This window comes from Ylistrum balloti, unplaced genomic scaffold, assembly GCF_031769215.1.
Source record: "Ylistrum balloti isolate Yb309-2 unplaced genomic scaffold, AGI_CSIRO_Ybal_v1 Utg370772, whole genome shotgun sequence".
Taxonomy (NCBI): domain Eukaryota; kingdom Metazoa; phylum Mollusca; class Bivalvia; order Pectinida; family Pectinidae; genus Ylistrum; species Ylistrum balloti.
The window spans coordinates 636,596-656,319 of record NW_026782452.1 but is presented as its reverse complement, the minus strand read 5'-3'; the positions used below and the strand labels follow the sequence as shown (position 1 = coordinate 656,319).

At 35.0% G+C, this 19,724-nt stretch overlaps 1 protein-coding gene across 1 annotated transcript; it reads right to left on the bottom strand.

Annotated features, from left to right (window-relative positions):
- Nucleotides 1–1,456: 1,456 nt before the first annotated feature.
- LOC132558237 (glutamate receptor ionotropic, kainate 3-like) lies at nucleotides 1,457–15,832 on the bottom strand. Its single transcript, XM_060222778.1, has 13 exons — nucleotides 15,745–15,832; nucleotides 12,642–12,776; nucleotides 11,785–12,105; nucleotides 10,868–11,064; nucleotides 10,537–10,719; nucleotides 9,541–9,663; nucleotides 6,960–7,193; nucleotides 6,699–6,799; nucleotides 6,125–6,215; nucleotides 5,075–5,393; nucleotides 3,157–3,374; nucleotides 2,396–2,661; nucleotides 1,457–1,880 (listed from the first exon to the last, which is right to left on the bottom strand). Exons 1-13 carry the CDS (start codon nucleotides 15,830–15,832, stop codon nucleotides 1,457–1,459), a joined length of 2,700 nt encoding a protein of 899 aa, XP_060078761.1.
- Between the last annotated feature and the right edge of the window lie 3,892 nt (nucleotides 15,833–19,724).

The window sequence follows — 19,724 nt, the reverse complement described above, 5'->3', positions numbered from 1 at the left end:
ATTTTGTGAGTGTATAGCAGAAACAAACATTTATGATATTGCGGTTCAATACGAGAGAGTAGCAGTTTAGGTTTTAAACAACTTAAGGATCAACAGATCATTCTGATGAGAATTGTGATATTGAAGTTTTCCGTTCCTGATAATTAAAAAAATCGCTTCAACAAGGTTATTTTGACAGATTTTTTTTCTTTTCGAAAGATATCTTGTTATTGTGTAGTAATTGTAATTTTGTGTTATTAGCACCACTGGGCAGTATTCCGACGGAACTGGCAGTAGAAACAATTTTAAATAATGTGACTTGTATAAATAGATAGGCTCTTATATTTAATATCTGCCACAAAGCCATTATATACTCAAAACTAATGAGGAAATGAAAAATTTTAGCAAAGAAACAAAAATACACTGGTCTTCACCAAAACAAAAACAGAATGTCATAAAACTTTTCATAATTTTCTTTTATTGTAACAATTAATTGGTTAATTAAAAAAAGGTTTATATATTTATAATATTAAAAATCAACCTTGAAATATTTCACTGTTTCGTATTCTTTAAAGTTTAATTTAATATAACTCGTTCGTATAATGACTTACATTCTATCGTTCAAAGTTGATATACTGCCTTTAGAATTGATTTCTTCACAGTTAATATCCGCGGTAATTGATAAGCTTTCCAACAACCTATCAGTTTCCAAGCAAGTCAAAGCATAATTACTTCAATAAAAAAAATACACTTTCGGATTAACTCATCTGAGAAGTAAAAAAGAACTCCAGTATTAAACTTTTGTAATGGTGAGGATTTTTTTAAGATTTTAAAAAGTCAGTTAAAAGCAAACTATCCATATGTTGCTTTACTTGTTTTTCCAATACAAGAGTCAGAATATGTGTAAAAGGAAATGATTAATTTTTAATTATTATTCTTATTTTTTGCATTTTTTTACCTTTAAGGCAACTTTTAATAAAATATATTTTTGTCTTTTAATAAAATGTAATAGTATGATAATTGAGTATCAATAAAAGATAATAATGTTATACTACATTTTCGAATGATATGGATGAATTTGTCACTGTATGGTGAATCTTAATATATTTTACAAACAAATGTAGTAGTGATTTATCATAATAAGGACTCGTGATAAAAATAAGAATTGTATTATTCATATTAGAAAGATAGATACACAATTTCCCATATAAATATCTAATAACAAGTAATTATGTGAAATATTGTACTTTTCTTTCAATGGTCAGTACAAGAGGCCATCCAATGTCAAAACTGATGAATATTAAGGGGGAAATAAGGGGGCGGGGCATCAACTCCTAAGCTAACAACTTACTCTCGATTAAAACATGGGAATATTTTTTCTTTACTTGAAAAATAGACCTGAAAATATGATAATTTAAAAAATGACGTATTTCTTGTCAAACATAGATCTAAGGACTAGAACAAATGTCTTTTCCTGTTAGCCATAATCTCCATTGACGTTTGTTTCGAAAGTCCTTCTTTTTTCGAATTTTTCAATGTTACTTCCTCGCCTTTTTGCCACACTCTTGCGTCTGCCTGACGCTTCCAGTTCCGATTTCTGTCTGCCATCGATGTAAACAGCATTACAATCACGGAACTTTTTATTAGCAACATGTTTGTCTTTTATCTTTTGTGGTATTACACAACTAAATAGTTTATATCGATATCTTACAATAAATTCTACCAGAAGGACCACAGAACCGAAGGTTATACCAATTCCTATCAAAATGAAAGCACTATGTACATCTATGAGTGATATCTGCTTTGCACTTGCTTGCACTGTCTCTTTACAATAATTCACTTTCGGCCAATGTCTGTGGGTGTATATTGAAAATATCCCACTCTCGAGTAATTCCAAAATTCTGGAAAAAGAGAAAATACAAGTTTTTGTTAGTTAAATTGATTTTCAGAATATTTAAAGTCATTTGCTTCACTTTGATGCTTGAAGTTTTTGGGACAGAATCATTATATATATGACTTCCGAAATAGCAATGGGAGACAGCAACGACATTTAGAAAGGTTCTAAACATGAATTCAAAGTACTGTCGGGTGAAACACCTACATAGAACAAAGGGTTGTTCGCTGGATGACCGATTTCGGTTTATTTGCAGTTATTAAACCAATTGATTTGTATTCATTCAAAGATAAAAGCAAGGTCCAAAGCAAAGACCTTGCCAAATGCCTAACTTTCCTGTTTTAATCAGAAGATAGTTTGTATAGGGAAGAAAACAGCATTAAAAATGCTTATTGGAGATACCACGAGAATGTTTTCTAGTGAATTTCTATCCTAGTGTTATCAATTTTAAATTTAAGATGTATCCCATTATGTGAAACGATCCGGGCCAGAATTTAGAAAAAAAAATATTCTGGGACTTACTTATTTGAAAATATTTTTGTGTAAGGCGAATGGTTTGGTAAACCAACTCCGTAAGACATATTTGGAATTTCTTCATCCACTGTAACAAGACGACAGTCATTCACTCTGCGCATGTCCATCACGACTTTATCGCCGAAGTAGACATAATCCTCCTTTAGAATCTTTTGGATATGGATGGCAGGGTCGGGCGAGAGAGCCCGGGGGTCGGACAAGTTAGCTTTCACCACACCATCCCATACTTTCAAGTACACTGGTAAAGTCGAATCCTAATAGTAAAACAAACATGTATAATTAGGTTTTACTTATAACACCGCAAATGTTTGTCAAAAGCTCTATCTAGGAGTGTTGTTGTCATTATATCGCAAGGAGAGGATATATCATCAAAAAAGTAATCACAACATGAAATATTATAAACAAATATGATTTTGTTCATGAAAATCTTTCTCAGTAGTAGAAATGGTTAAAAAAAATATCCACTGCAGCTCCTTAAACTTTATTCATTCAGGATTATTTTTCTACATCTTGTTCTTTATTTGATGAAATGTCTAGAAAATAAGCAGAAACTTATGCTTTTATAACGGTTCCATCGGAAATATGTTAAAATAAAAAGATAATTCACCAGTTTTTTTATTCTATCATGCTGTTTGTTATACCCCAGGCTAATGTCATTACATTTCTGTGATTAAGTAGGTATCCCCAAGTTACCCCAATATCTCAGCATTGTGATCAGGTAGGTTCCCCTGAGGGGCTCCATTCATTACCTTGAACATTGTAATGAAGTAGGTTCCCCCTAGTGTGCCCCAGCTGTACTCTGATTGTGCCACAAGCTCCGCCAGTGAGTTGAAAGGCAACCTGTCCTTAGCCACCGTGAGAAAGGCAATGAGATTTCCACTGTATGTGGCTACCATTACAATCGAGAAAAGCCACCAGAAACTGATTAAGGTACGTCCGGTCTGGGATTCCGGCAAACGGTCTCCACCTAGGAAATTGATATATAAGTTGTACTGCGACCCTCATTTTGTTACATTCCGCGAATCCCAGGAACCTTAATCCGAAAGATGAATGTATGTTCAAATAAAAGGCCAAACAAAACCAGTCTTACCCTCAAGGATTTATTACACACGAAATATAGCTCAGACGAGGGTAATCAATTAAAATGGCCAATCATATAAAGATTCCCAGCAAACACAACTCAATCACACTTGATATAGCCTCAAACAGTCGATTTATCATTACGTAGCTTTTAAAAACTGGAACTTTTCGCAGAACTTCTGCACCAAGTTCACCAAGAAGCAATTTCAGTCAAGATTTTTTAAGTTTCAATACCTCTACTATGAGAATTTCCACTTTACTCACTAAGCTTTGTGCTTTTTACCCAAAGAATGGTTTTATTACCTCATTTAAGGAAAAATCCTTCGGTAAAAATGACAAAGCTTGCATCTGTGTCTAGAGAATATCTAACGGCATTCACTACAAAGAATGGAATATGTGCTCCACAGGCGTTACATTACGATTGCATCTCACACAAGACGGCTAAGCGTTCCTCTTACCATACTACAACACCGCTAACTTTTTCAACCCCAATTAATTAACATGTAAATATTCTCTTTGCCGATAACCGCTTCTTGACGAAAAAAGGTAATCATGGAGCACCCAGATGAAATCATCCACGGAATCCATCAACAGATGAATGGAAGAGAGGCAAAAAACAGCACAGTGAAGAAATAATTAGGAATTAGCTGTATAATTTGACCACTTTATGTCAACATCACATGGAATAATCTGACAGTTTCTTTCAGTGTTACCAAGAGTTAAAAGTAGTCTATCAATAACGTGTACACCGTCATCATAAATGACTGCTTAAAAATAAGAAATAAGCAGGTTATAATAATTGTCAACTGTACAATATCAAACAACAAATACACAACACAAGGTTTCGTGAGATACAAGTTGATGAATGATCGGAAAGTGTCACGGGCGTCATAATGATCCCAATGAGAAATATTCTGTTTATGTGCGTTATTTGAAGCTGGACATGTGTGATGCTCTTTGCTTTGCCTATTGGTTCCGTTTTTATTTACCGTGTTTATATTTGAAAACATGATATCATTGACTTGAATTGTCCAAGGTTTACATAGCGGATGTCGTCGATGAATCAGAAAACGCAAACTCTTCCGGAACATCTGACTTTATTTTCCGTGTGTTTTTTGGAAGTCTCCGTGTACATCTTTCCTGTGTTCATTTTAGCCTAGTTTTATTGATTTTGAGTTTAGAGTATGGTTCTGTTGACGTCTTGGTATTGTGTTTGTTGTTTTTATAACTTGATATACATACATAGAATCGAATATCTATCATTAAAACACGTAATTATACACTTTCCATGTACACATTCATTATCGTAAAATAACAAGTTAATTAAATAACCCGTCGGCGATTGCGTTAACCCAGTTCTGTTTCTATCGAACTTATTGAGTTATTTCCCTTCTACGAATCTTGTGTGTTGCAGTTAAAAAATAAATGTCGTCAATATATCGCGAGATCTTAGGACAAATGTTTTAATGGAACATGTGTTTCAAAGAAAAAAATTAAATATTTCAACTTCTGCAAATATAATGAAAAAGTAACCCCACAGCAGTCAGGCAGTGAAATTTAAATATGTTCTAAAATTATTTGAGTTACCTTGAGTTAGAAGCGCTCCAAACATATACCAAAATGTGTTTTGGTACGTGTTGTGCTCTTCGGCCTCCTGTTGGTTTCTGTAGAAAGGATTGATCCGCTCCAGCACTGTTAATATAAGAGCGGCAAGAGACAGTGTTATCCAGATACACATATGGACAATGTCTGCGAACGGGTCGATTAAAGTCCGCCATTTTGTTTTGTTGGGGTCAGGACGTTTCATCAATATAGTAGAGGTGTCGAAGTAGTACGGATGTGTGAAATCCATAACCATCTCCCGTCCTGCCTGGATCGAGGCTGGTGCTATCATCATATCCACCTCCTAAAACAGGGATAAATTCACTGCATTAAACGAAGGGAGATAATTCATAGTAGTTACGTCCCTTTCCATGTGTAAATACACAAGACATTTGTATGACTTCAACAATAAAAATACGTTTTTAGTTTGGAGAACAAACAAAGGTGAAACAAGAAGAAAATATAACCCTCTTATGCAATTTCCTAGTCGAAATCCACAAAATCGTCTATAGCTCAATCAAACCTCGGATGTAAATATTTTACTCGTGTTAAATTTTACGTTTAATCATGTCTACCTACTACCACATTCATAGATCAAAGCAATTATTTCCGGTTATAACTGTCAACTGTGCGTATAGAACCGACCCTAAGATAGAGCAGAACTGTTATATTTTCTAAAATCTAATAGAAATGATCGACTGATTTTTAAATCCTATGATATACATCAGCTGATTTATTGAAGAGTTATTTCCCTTGAGTTCCCTCAGATTTTATGATTATAAATACTGTCAGAAATGTATATTTTATCAAAGCAAGCATTCTTTTCGAAAAAAACAATTATAATGCCATCTCTATTCAGTAACAATTTGGCATTATTTATTTTTAACAGTTTTTTTATGATTTACTAGCTTGTTTGGTCGAAAAATGCAATATTCATGTTCAACTGAAAAATTATACAACAGTTACATGTTACCATCAATAATACGTGTCACCAGTATGTACGTAGTTTATTACTGTTAACAATGGTATCAATACCTCTCTTTGTAGCTCTCCAATCATTCCCGTCCAGCTGCCATTGTTTAACATAAAGCCCCACTCCTTGTCCGCTGGCTCTGTCATAATGTACCTAGCGTGTTAAAGTAACTCATTGATTTAAAGCAAGGCTTTTAAATATAAACAAAAAGTGACCATATGGTCGTGGCGAATACAAATTTAGAGTTAGATACAATTTAGCCAAACAATAAGTTAAACTACATTATACAGCTGTTTCGTCCTTCTAGGACTCGTCAGTGGTGCTACATCATACAGCTGTTTCGTCCTTCTAGGACTCATCAGTGATGCTACATCATACAAATGTATCGTCCTTCTAAGACTCGTCAGTGATGCTACATAATACAGCTGTTTCGTCTTTCTAGGACTCATCAGTGATGCTACATCATACAGCTGTTTCGTCCTTCTAGGACTCGTCAGTGATGCTACATCATATAGCTGTTTCGTCTTTCTAGGACTCATCAGTGATGCTACATCGTACAGCTGTTTCGTCCTTCTAGGACTCGTCAAATTTATCTTGTAATTGATATGCGTTTTTGATACACCAAAGATCCCTTACGTGAAGTTGAGCTGGCTGGCCAATTCATCCAGCATGTCTTGACAGAAACCAAAATACACTCGAGTGCCGTTGATCACATGTCGGTCCATGAATGGCGGCCACTATAACCAGAAGGTCAAGGTCATATTATTCTGATCACATGTTACTATGGCTCAAATCTTCGCGAATTTTTGGTGAAGAAAGTAATGGATGATGAAATTATATATTACAGTAACCAAGGAAAGCAACTGACACGTCCTAACAAACATATTCCATGCATACCCAGTTTGTGGTTGTCAGAAATTCACGTCCATTGAAATGGAAGTTGACGTTGGGGAAGATATCCCCATACATCGTCCGAACTCCCGAAATGTTCACGTGACCAACTTGCTGGAAGCTTCGTCTGTCTCTTGAGTCCTTCATGGTCCTTATTTTGCCGCCCTTTTTCACCCAGATGAGTGTATAAATGTCACAATGAATACACAGAGGAACTTGGTTCACGTGATCCACAAGAGCCTGTTTAAACAGAACAGAATTATCAGAAGCGTAAGATAGGAATGGAAACAGATAACAATATAAGCAAGAAATATGAAAACCAAAAGGGACATTAAAAATAAAGGAAACTTCAACATAGTTTATTGTTTTACGTCGGACCTCAAAACACTGCCGCTCACAATAAAGAAATAGAATATGCTTCAGACAATATATATATATTCTTTGCTTAAACAAATCTTACACAACCAGTGAGCGTGAAATTATTAGCAAACCGTTTTTTCTTATTTACAGGCTTTTCAAAATAAATGCAAATTCTGCTTCAAAACAAATTTAATTTTCATTTGCTTATCAATACGACAGTATCTATACAATAGTAAAGCAAAACAGATATGTGATTTATAACGGTGTGCGCTATTCCATAACAAATTTTTATTTGGTTTGAATCCATCAGAATAAAACAGTAGCGCATGTATGTATGGGACGTAAATGTTATAATTATGGCATGGAGTTGTTATAAATCAGATTTAATCATGAATTTTACAAGCAAAACATACGATATATTTCATGGAATTTGTCACCATACCAGTATTACAGTCACGAACCTGTAAACTAAACCCCATTCCCAGTCCCCGGTGTCCCGTTTACCTGAATTATTTTATGTTACGGGTGCTTTGATGTTTGTTATCTAAGCCACTGTATATGTTTCACAAGTAGGACATTTTTACCACATAATATTTTTAAAATTCCTTTTTAACAGTAACAAATGACAGCGATTTGATGACAATATAACACCAGATGTTAATGTATCGATATCCTACGTACTACTTTTATTAATGTCACATTCTGGGCTACCAGCAACACTTTTTATTCATGAGACAGGGAAATCTCTCATGCTTATTAGTACGTGTTTTTTCGTCCATCTGTATTTAAACATTTACTGCCTTGTTTTGATACTTTATCAATGAACCCGGAGTTATCAGGTGAAACGGTTATTTCGAGTGTTTGTTCTCGCCATAATGATTCATTCATTGTATGTAACTTATTCAATATTTAAGCATAATTTTTTCTACTTCGTTTACATACCGGTTTTACAGTACAAATGTAAATATATATATCCCTACTCAAAGAGACTTCAAAGCAGAAATAAATATTTTGGTATATATTATTCACAAGAGAGGTATTTCAGGCGATCACTAACCATGATACCTAGAGATCTAATATTGGTCTGGTGGCACACTGGGATGAAAGGCTACCAAGTTCGTTCTAAAAATAACAAGAGTTCAATATGTAAAACGTTTGAAACCACTTGAATACATTCAACTGCCATGCTATTTGGTCAGAGGCATGCTAAGATGAAGGCTATTTCGTCTCTTCAAATAAATAACATTGACCTTTATTTAAAGTTAAGGGGTTAAAGTTTAAAATCATCAAACAACATCTTTCTCTATAGCTGTTTGACTATGAGTTTCGTTATTTCATCTGCAGTTTATAAACAATAAAGAATGGATTTGGGATGAACAAGAAAGAAATAAAAAATCAAAATATTAGAAATCGTCTCTATATATGTGGCATGACAGGCGTGCGATAAAGGCCTCTTTTAAATTATTTATATACAGTCATGTATAAAAATAGTTTAATAGCCATATGCATGTTAAAAAATCGATTTACATTGTTTTTTTTTTATATTGGAATCAATTTGTTACTCTCCCGTCTCAAATGGTAATTTTTAAACAAAGAATATCAGCCTTTAGATAACATGATCTGGACAATATACCTGTAACATATTCTATTGATCATCTGTATCAACTTTGTCATATATCGGTCTCATAATGCACAAATTTACATAAAATATGCCAAAACGAGCCGTGAATTACTAAATTGTATATCATACTGTTTTCTACGGCAGAGCATTAGGGACACGCTGAGTAAAAATAATTTCATGTTAGTAACTCGAAATTTCGATTTTAAAACTCGAAATTTCGAGTAATCTATTAGAAATTTCGACTTATTAATTCGAAATTTTGAGTTACTAACACGAAAATACGAACTTATTTTTTCTCCGCGTGGCCTTAATGCTCTTCCGTAGTTTTCTGATACATGAATTATTAAATGATGCCAGCATAAAGAAGGCTTTCGAATCAGCACAAGTTTCGAGTTTGGTTATAAAACAGAAATGATTTTTATACATCTCTGTCAGCAGCCCAGATACAAGCAGGTTGTATTTATGTGTACAAAGACAAAGCAAAGGAGATGAAAGTACTGTATAACTGTAAAAATCGAAAAGTGTAGTTTTTCTTTATCTCACGGAAAATATGAACGGACAGACAGACAGACAGATACCACATTGAAAAGGAACAAAAGCTGTTACCTCGATAACTCTGCCGAATGTATGCTGGGATAGTGTAACGTTGATCCCGCCTGTAGAGGCGGCTATCGTAGCAGATGGAATATTGTACAGACTATCAATGTCGAGAGGGGAAGGAGTCTTCGGCTGTTGAAAGACAAGCGAAAATTGATAGCAACCAAATATTGTTTATCAATAAAACTTAAAACAACTCTCCTCATGGAGCAATTTTAGTAGACACATTTTGCAAAGATCTTGTCCATATTTGAATTAGAAAACAGTGAAAGATCTGCTCTCTTGTTTGCTGGGTATATCGCCCTGTTAACCAACAGATGCGGCTTCCCTGTAATAACTGGTGGTTATCCTTCTGAACAACATGTGGAAGGCCGCCGCATTCTATCCGGATCTGCTGGGGTAGGACTGGGGTACAACATCAACTTAAAAAACACGATCGTCGGCGATCTAATCTTAGTGAGAAAAAAACTACTGCGACCTCTCTTTATCTAGTATAGCAATATATGATGCATCTGTTTGTAGTAACCCATCAATCCGATATTGATATACCAGTAATAAGGTTTGTGACAGAGAAATTGTATGCCTCCTGTATCTCACTTAATTTCAGAAGAGACGTCTAATTGTTGGGCATCCCTGACACGTTGGGGTTGGTTTCCTTGATGCCTTATGTTCAGGGGACATCGATATCATTCCAGTGCATGTTCAAAGAAGCGACTAAAAGCAGGTTCCTTGAAGAAGTACAGTCCCTTTATAATATATGGGATCTCGATATTTTCTTTCCCCTACACACACACACACACACACACACACACACACACTCTCTCTCTCCTCTCTCTCTCTCTCTCTCTCTCTCTCTCTCTCTCTCTCTCTCTCTCTCTCTCTCTCTCTCTCTCTCTCTCTCTCTCTCTCTCTCTCTCTCTCTCTCTCTCTCTCTCTCTCTCTTCTGTAAGGTGGTGTTTTACGTTATGTTCTTATTACAATATTACAGAATAGCAGAGATCTTACGTTATCATCAACTTCTTCTTCTTCTTTCTGATGAAGATTAAACACAGCCACATTATCAAGATCATAACAGTAGGCTCCAACGTCTCGGTCAAGGTCAGGTGCGCTTGTGATGATAAACCATCTGGACCTTTGTCGCATTGCAGTTTGGTGCTTGTGATTCGGCATGTGATCAAATAAATTTGCCTGAAAAAAGTGGTGCAATTCATTAAACAAAGCATATCATAAAAAATGACAATAACGCCATGTTTCTGTACACAGTACCACAAGAAAATAAAATAAAATAAACAAATAAACAAATCATATAAACAACCATATAGACTTAATGTGTTACCTGGTTTAGGACGCGCTGGACACACTTAACATGACAGATGACGGTGATGTTTACACCTTTCTCATCGAAGTTTTCATAAATATCATCAAGCAATGTCCGGTTGTTAGAACGAACCAAACTGACGTCACGTTCCGGATATGACATCACAAACATGCCCTCTCTGTTCAATAAAATAGTCAGCTTCTCAACCATGGACGCTACAAAAAAATGAATCGTTAAAATTCGCCTACATTTTATACAGTATTTAAAAGAAGAAATCAAACTAATTTCACCTGATTATACACTTAAAGTATGGGCCAGACGGATAGAGCAATGTCTGGTTTCCAGGACTGATTCTCGAGAGGAAAGAGCTAACGACAATATAGACTTAGCTGCCCAGAATATATCTACTCTCTATCAATAAACATCTATTTCATCAATTTTGTAAATAAAAAAAAGTATCTAATCAAAAAGACCGTATTCCCACATTTGCTTCGACTTTGTTTCGTTTTTTAAATACAACTGCAGAACTGATCCACACCTAAGGCACTGAAATACGTTCTCCTGCACTTGGGTAATTCCACTCAGCCAATCAGGCGAGGGGTGGGAGGAACTTGTTAACAAACACACCGACAATTTTAAGAAAACGAGACAAGTGGGAGATTTAGCTATCGAACGCGCCCGCTGTAAGCAGACGACATTTTATCTCTCCAAATCAGTGGATTTGGTTACAAATTCCTTTGGTTCTATTGGCCACAGCTTTACAGTGTAAAGTTTACAGATATTTGCTATTGAAAAAATACCTCCCCAGTTCTGATCAGAATAACAAAACGGTGAAAAAATTGGCTAAAGTTTCTGTTTGTCTTCTATCAAGTCTATTTCCTCAGCAAAACTATGCAAAAGGATTGTTGCACTGCTCACCACTGTCAATAACTCACCCGCATCGTCATCGTAGATAATGGCAACAGACTTCCACTGAAGAGATATCGAGATATTCTGTGTCGTTTCCAAGACTGATGACGTATATACTTCCGATGAGATCTTTGAATGATTGACATCCACCTTCAGAATATTTGCTTCGAATACTAAAGCAGAAGACTCTTGATGTGTGTCGGCACTTCCGGTATGCAAGAAGAATGTTTCCGGTGAATAGACACTTATCATTCTAGAAGACCGATTAAAAATCATCGCGTCCCAAATACTAAGTCCATTCTGGCAGATCAGCAATATGTCCAAACTGTTGTTACGAATTCCTGAAACTACAAAGAATAATTTCCTATGCTTAGAACGTGCGCCACCTCCACCATAGTAATTTGTAATTTCACATATTGAAGTCGTTTGATGAAGGAAAAATTCGATGTCACCATTGATTAGAAACAAAACGTGACAGAAAGGCGCCAAAAGACAAATGTTAGGTGGCTGCAACTGCTCAAATCGGATAAGTGATAATTATTATGTACCTGATGAAAATTATGCAGTTTGGGGGTTCGTTTAGTTGGGGTTTTTTTTCAAATGGTGATTTTGTATGTGGTTCCTTGACAGAATACACGAAAGAAAATGTTTTGGTATGGCCTCGAAGTAATTGTATGACTTGGTGGCAAGTGTAAGTTTTGAAGTAACCACACAGACAAATCCAATGGGCAGGTGATTTTGTATCTGTATTCGAAATGGGTAACAAAACTTGGCGACATGAAAGCGTTTCCAAATAAATATTGTGGTAGGAAATGTCCTTTAGAATAGTATACTGATTAGTTGAACAAAGCAACAAAAGCATGCAGTTAAAAGAGGTGCTGACCTTTCTGATGAACCTGAAAGAGCTCGTTCATTTGGACGTTGTCCCACGTGATCAATACCTCAGCGACTTCCGGTTGAGTACTCGTGAGACGTAACGAATACGTTGGTTGGTAGTCGGAGAGATTATCCAACACGCCTAAATAAGGAATAAGAATGTATTCTATTTTCCGTAGATATTGGAAAAAATATGTATTTTGTGGTAAGTACCCTGAAACTTGTATATTACTTAAGGGTTTTTTTAAACAAATAATAGATTAATTGATTTCTTCTACAGCAGCCTTTTAATATTGTAATTATTGAATTTGAATTTGTATTATGATTGTGTTGACATGTTGGTATTTGTTTTAAAACACGTTTATATTCCAGAGATGGATTCAAATGTTGGAACAAAAATTCTTTAAAAAAGTACTGAAATATTTCAGGCGATACAATGTTGTTTTTGGGTTCAGTCCAATCTGTCGTTAGAACAAGTATTTAAGACTATAATATCCCGGTGGCTATGCTATCCTCTACAGAAATGAAGACCACATTCTGAATAATTATCGCAAAACGGTTTTACATGATTGATCATGGCACAGCGCTTTCAATAAATTAGAGAGACTTAATCAAGATACAATATGCCCGAAGTCAATTCATAAATTCTACATAGAACTAGTACCCTGGTAACGCATGTGTCGTGTGTGTGTACGTCACGTTTGCCCTCAGCACAGGTACTTCATGTGTCGAACCTTCTTAACCAGACACAGCACATAAAATATCAAATAATACATATACATGCATTTGTTATAAGCTTAAGGTATCAGAACTTGTTGTATTAGTGTGTGTCAGAGATTGCTTATAACATGTTTGCTTCGTATCCAACCTGTGTTAAAGAGTCTGCCGATAGTATGGGTGTTTATCGCGGTAGACAATGCTGGTGGACTTTTAATTTCCAATGTTTGCCGTAACCTGCATGCCATGTTTGATTTCATTCAAACAGTTCAGAATATAAACATGTACTTGACGGTCTTTTAGAATTATCAAATAAAAAAAGAAAATACCAAATATATTGGGTAGCACAGTGGTTAAGTGTCAGCCTTTCACCTAACTGTCCGGGGTTGGATTCCCGGAACGGACGTGGATTTTCCACGGATACTTAGGTTTCCTCCCCACGCGCTTCCATCGGGGCCAACAAGAGTGATTGTTTTAAGCTAATAGATTGTTTCGCATTTTTTGTAAAATAAATATATTTATTGAAATAGGGGCAAATACATATCCCAATCTAGACTTTAAAACTTTATTTTCTTTCAATTTCGATTTTCTTCACTCGCCTTTTTGTTTTATAATTCAATCTTTTGCCCCACGGAATTTAATTACAGATTAAGTATATTATGTGTAATGTTCCAAGCGTAGATGTACCTGGAATCAGAAACGAATATACAAAGGGACTCATAGCCTGCATGTTTCTGGGGTCCAAATGAAGCAGAGTGCTTGTGGGATTTATAGTACTTAATACAATCATAAAGGTATTCTTCTACCGAGTCGTTTTGTAAATAAAACATTTCAGAACCACTGTATTGAGTCGATCCAGCTTTTCATCCATTTAATGTAGTGTGGTTAATCCCTGTTGTGTGGGTGCCCTGTCGTAGAACAGATTTCTAGTCTGTATTATCCACAGAATAATGTACTGGATATCTAGTGATCTCGTCCCTTTGATATTGATGAGCGTTTACCGCATTTCAAATGGAAACATCATGAACGAGACATTTTATCTTGTCCTGTGAAACTATTTCGTCATCGTCAAATCGATTCCAGGGTAGAATACAGATACAGGTCGATTTCAATATTTAATGTGAACGTAACAGTAGGAAGTTTTAGATTATCGCATAAATAAAATCGTTAGTACATAATGATATCCTGCGAAAGAAATCATATCCAAATTGCATGAATTGGTAACGCTTTCTGACTTATTCCTTCGATATAAAATATGCCGTTAAAATATGTTTTAAAAAACCCAATATACGCAGCTTAAGGAAAATTTATTTATACAGAAGTCGTAAACATTAACTTATCTGAGAAATGTTCAAGAGATTGTGTGATGGTATTAATATGACAGCGGTTGGCATTTATTCTATGTGGGCATGCCTCTACGATCGTTGGCGAGACAAAGTAGGAAAATCCTTTAAACGTTTCCGGTAGGTCAGTGGTTACTACAAACAAGTAAACGTGAAACTCAAACTACACAGAGGACCCTCGAAATACTGACATGCCAAAAAAAATGGCGAAAAACATTGCGGGGGTCCATTTTCATGTTGAATTTGTTTGTCAATATTGCACTTCGAAAGGCCATCGTGAAAGTATCTTGTCAAATCGCGTCATCTTCATGTTTTACTTCGTGTGACCATCGGTACCATCAGGTATTTTTGCCTCACAAAGATAATACGAAGGAAACAAGATGCTTCCAGACTGCCTATGAATGACAACACGACCGATTGAAGATCTCGACATATCAAGAGGGTTTGTTTTTCTTTTCAGAAGATTTCTAATTTTCGTTAATTTGTCAAATAATGCGTTTGTATCAAACAATGTATTAGAATAACCGGAAGTAAGAACGTTAATATCCTTAAATTGGAAAGAAATGGAAATCATTGAGGCTGATATCGGGTGTAGGATTCGTTACATTTTGTACATGTGTAAACAAAGGTAGAGAAAAAATGACTTAAAATGTCATCCAAAACAGCATTCCTTATTAAATCTAGTCTCAGCCATGCTTTTTTTCAAAATCAAAGACATATGTAAGTGTACAATACTGCCAGACATATCTATTTCACCATTCTAAATCATCGCAATAGGGGGGTCAAAATCGAATATCTAATTTTAGCCAAAATATATTTTCGCCATTGAAGAAAAGGCTATGGAAATGTAAGAATTAGAATGTCAGTTCAATATTCGCCATGTACACTTATTTCAAAAAGAAGAAAACGAAATTTAGACATTAGTGAAAAAATACCCGTTATACGGTAAATGTATAAAACATACACCTGTTTCAAATAAATTATTTGTAAATGTGTTTATATGCATATAAATGTAGGTGCGAACGAATTTGAATTACAATGTGTACTTACCGATCCGAGTTACTGACCGTCCTGAGACAGCAAAAATCGAGAGAACAAATGTCCAAACACATAGCTCCATACACTGATCCCACGTCATCGCTAGGAAAATGGTTACAACTGATGGCAAAAACACATTAAAAAGTCAGGTATATATATCAGATATATGCAAATAGGATACATATATTTCCATTGTACTGGATAAGTTTTACACAGCTATTCTATTTCACAAAAAGGTCTTTGTACACCGATGTTCCAATTCCGGAAATATAACGCCACAGTTATAGATATGTCTGGCGACAGACACACCAGGTGTCTTTTTGGCTTTACGAAGAGAGCAAAATGATAAGAGTACATGTATCATTGGAGGTTCTGTTAACCCTGACATCATCAATATAAACATATACCATAGTGTTGATAATACTATAACATTCATTTATTGGGTTTCACCGGATCAATAAAAACAGTGATACTCCAGGTGCATGCCTAATGAAGTGAGCTGCAATATTGAATTGCAATTGGTTTGAAATACGATTCAAGGTGCCCTTCAGGGAGAAATGGAGACACATGGAAGACACATGGTAACACAGCGAGAAATACGGGGAAATAGGACAACAAGATACAGTATTGTTCGTTGTCAGGAATTCCAACTAAATACTTTAAGTAACGAAGACTAGAAAAAATGGCATTCATGAGGCTATGTATGCAAATCAATGGAACGCCGGGACTCGTTCGTCCCTTTGAAATTTTTCCAATCAAAAACTGACTCTGTCGGCTCAATTCTACCTGAACGCTGGACAGAATGTTACCTAAGGCATCGCCAGATATACAAAGTATTGTCAGCTTAAATTTACTAAGACATAGAAACAAATTCCTTATACAACATTTACAACGCATAGTTATCTTATAACCTGTTGAAATGTTTACAAAATATCATGCTCACATATGGGAAAAACCCATTAGACTAATATTTTCAAAATTGTATATGACGAATTCTAAAGAAAAAATGACTTTTGTCTAAATTATCACAGATTGCGTGTGTGGATATCTTGAAAATGTGATGAAATTTTCAGTATTTGTGATTCTTTTCATCCTACACGACCGCTATCTTGAAATGTTCTTGACATCACACAGTACAAAATCGTCCCCGAATTTGCAAAAAAAAAAAAAAAATATGAATCTGTATTCCGTACTTTTTGAGGATGGTCCGAACACGATTTTATTTTTGAAATATCACCAAAGTAAACTCGGTCATGACGTCATTTTATACAGCAAAACGACATTACAGACGAATAATGAAACCGATTGTTTGAGCTATAAAGACGGGAAAATATGAGGAAAAAGTTCACCTCTGCGTGATCCCGAAATAAAAATGTCGATAACCTTGATATCAGTTTTGAAATTTCATACTCGCCAAATCCTTGTTGGAACCTTAAACGAAAGTGAAAGTACACCGAAATATAATACATTAAGGGGTATACAATCTAGCTCGATAACAAAGAGAAGTCAGTACTTGGGACTGGCTGGTAGGGAATTATTTAAAAACCGAACACTTGTGATCCCCCACTAGGCAATTTTCCTTTTCATATGATATTGTGATGAGATTGTCAGAGTTCCCTATCTGATCACCGATATCTTCAAACTCACAAATTTATTGTGGTTTTAAAGATGAAATTCAGCGGCAAATCAATTTATTGTTCTTTTAAAGTATTTATATATATATATATATATATATATATATATATTTTTTTCTTTTTCGTTATATATCCATTCCTTCATTACATATCTCTGTGATGTTGCAATTCGGTTTAAGTATATATATATGTGTGTGTATATATTAATGATCTCTTTGATTAACACCGGGTGATTATTCATGATATCAAATTTCTTTAAAAGATTTAACCAATCAACGATGTATAAAATCTTGCTTGACAGATATTAGCAACAAATATGATACCAAAATGTCTATAAAATTTTAATTCAAACTCTTATTTGATGAATCCTGAGCAAACAATTAACTAAAGGAAGGTTTAATCTGATATTTCTCAAAAAAATATCTTTTTATTGAAAAGAAACCCATGAGTTCCGGAAGGGTAGCCTTCATCGCCGACACCCGCCATACAAATTTTGAGCAAACCAAATAAAAATGCTACTTTTTTCAAACGAGAAGAAGGTTAGCAGAACCGGAACAACTAGGTATATTTACGAGCATCAAACAATTCAAACTTCGCATCAGGATATGAAAACACTTAACTATAATCTCAATCAAACTGAATCCTAGGCTAGTTTTGTAAAATCTCCAATCACCAGGCTTGTATAGAAGGTAGCTTCGCCATTTATATTCATCAAAACAAATATCGACCAATTCTCTCCGTGTAATGGAATGGGCTAATTGTTATAAGAAAAAAAAATACCAATTGAAATATATGGTACAACGATTGACTTATCTAAATCATTGAAACCAGAAATGACAAAGTATTGTCTTTAACTATTGATAGACAAAGCCTGATCAATTATAACAAGATTTACAAAATTTTACCTGTGATAATACTAGGTATATTTTACACGAATCCGGAGTTTATCTGTTACAAAGGCTTATACTCAAGCTACCAATATACAATCGTTATAGAATACCCTACACTGATCAAATCCCAGTGCTGATGACAGTTGGAGAGTAACAAAAATCTTTTTAAGCCTGTGTTAAGTAAAAACCTGTCAATTGCTATACGTTATCGAGCTATTATATCGAGTTCGAACTCAAAAAATCACATTTTCTGTCTTTCTCGAATGGATAATTATATTGTTTTAAGTTTGTTTCACAAAATTTGAACGTTTTATTGAATGATATTTTAACCCAAAAACCTGATATTCTCTGCTTGGTCGTATTTTAAGAGAAACACTATGGCGTGACTACCTGACTTGTGGTGTTACCATCGATTAGTATTCGTGTTTGCTCTAAGTGTCTTTTATATCGTTATTGCTATGTAATTGTTCTAGTTTTCAGATCATCTTTAGAAATGGATACATTCTAATTTTGAGTAGTGTCGACGCTGTGTACCATTAGAGAATTAAACCCTAATGATGTAGGGCGATATTACACATAAATGGAGGTGTTCATTCCGAGCGAGAATGGATGAGAATTGACACAACAGGTCACTCTATATAACATCAAACGTTTTAAGCTCTACCTGTGAAAGGAAATAAGGAAAACCATTGAATTCTGAGATGTTGTTTCATATCTCTTTAAAGACACTTTATAAGCAAACCCAGGTACATAACTCTGTAAACCTGTATCAGCGTTACTAAACGATATCGTGTTTACATATCATCGGGTTTTCGGTAAGCTTTGTAACTTAAAGAAAATAATGATGTACAAAATAAACAGATTCATTACCCTATCTTAAGATAATGAATATATATGCCTTTAACATTCAACATTCATTATTGTCTCAATATCGAAAAACATGACACAGAGTCATAAAAAATGACCTGATCGCTTTGACTGCAATCCTGCCCACAGTTCAGTATGTTTGCAAATATATTACACACAGAGGAAGACGCTATATGACAACAATAAGTTTATAATAAAATGTACTGAGGTAGGGTCGTATCGTGTTCATTTGGTATACATATAGATATGTTGGACATGAATTAGGGAAAAAACCTGAACAGGTTTGAAATCTAAAGTATATAGCGATATGTAGTATTATACTTACGTTTGTTTTGTTTGCGGCATGAAGAAGCTTTCATTAAGAATAACCACAAAATATATCATGAGAAGTCAACGGTATCCTAATTCAAACTCAACACCGATAAAAACTTTCAAAATATTAACAAGCGAAAGCTTTGAAAAAAGTACAACGACCAGGTGTTCCAGAAGGAGGAGTTTCTTCTGCATCATCCACGACCTCGCAATGTAAATCTTAGTAAATCCGAATGAAAACAAGGTTAAACTACAAATCCTACTTTCCATTGTTTTTGTGCATTTTTCA

What these genes read in the sequence shown, in the direction of transcription:
- LOC132558237 (XM_060222778.1), bottom strand. Translation starts at nt 15,832, where the DNA reads ATGACGTGGGATCAGTGTATGGAGCTATGTGTTTGGACATTTGTTCTC. An exon ending in TCCAGCGCGTCCTAAACCAG is followed by an intron (nt 10,720 to 10,867) that starts GTAACACATTAA and finishes CACTTTTTTCAG; the next exon opens with GCAAATTTATTTGATCACAT. An exon ending in TTCTGACAACCACAAACTGG is followed by an intron (nt 6,800 to 6,959) that starts GTATGCATGGAA and finishes TTCTGGTTATAG; the next exon opens with TGGCCGCCATTCATGGACCG.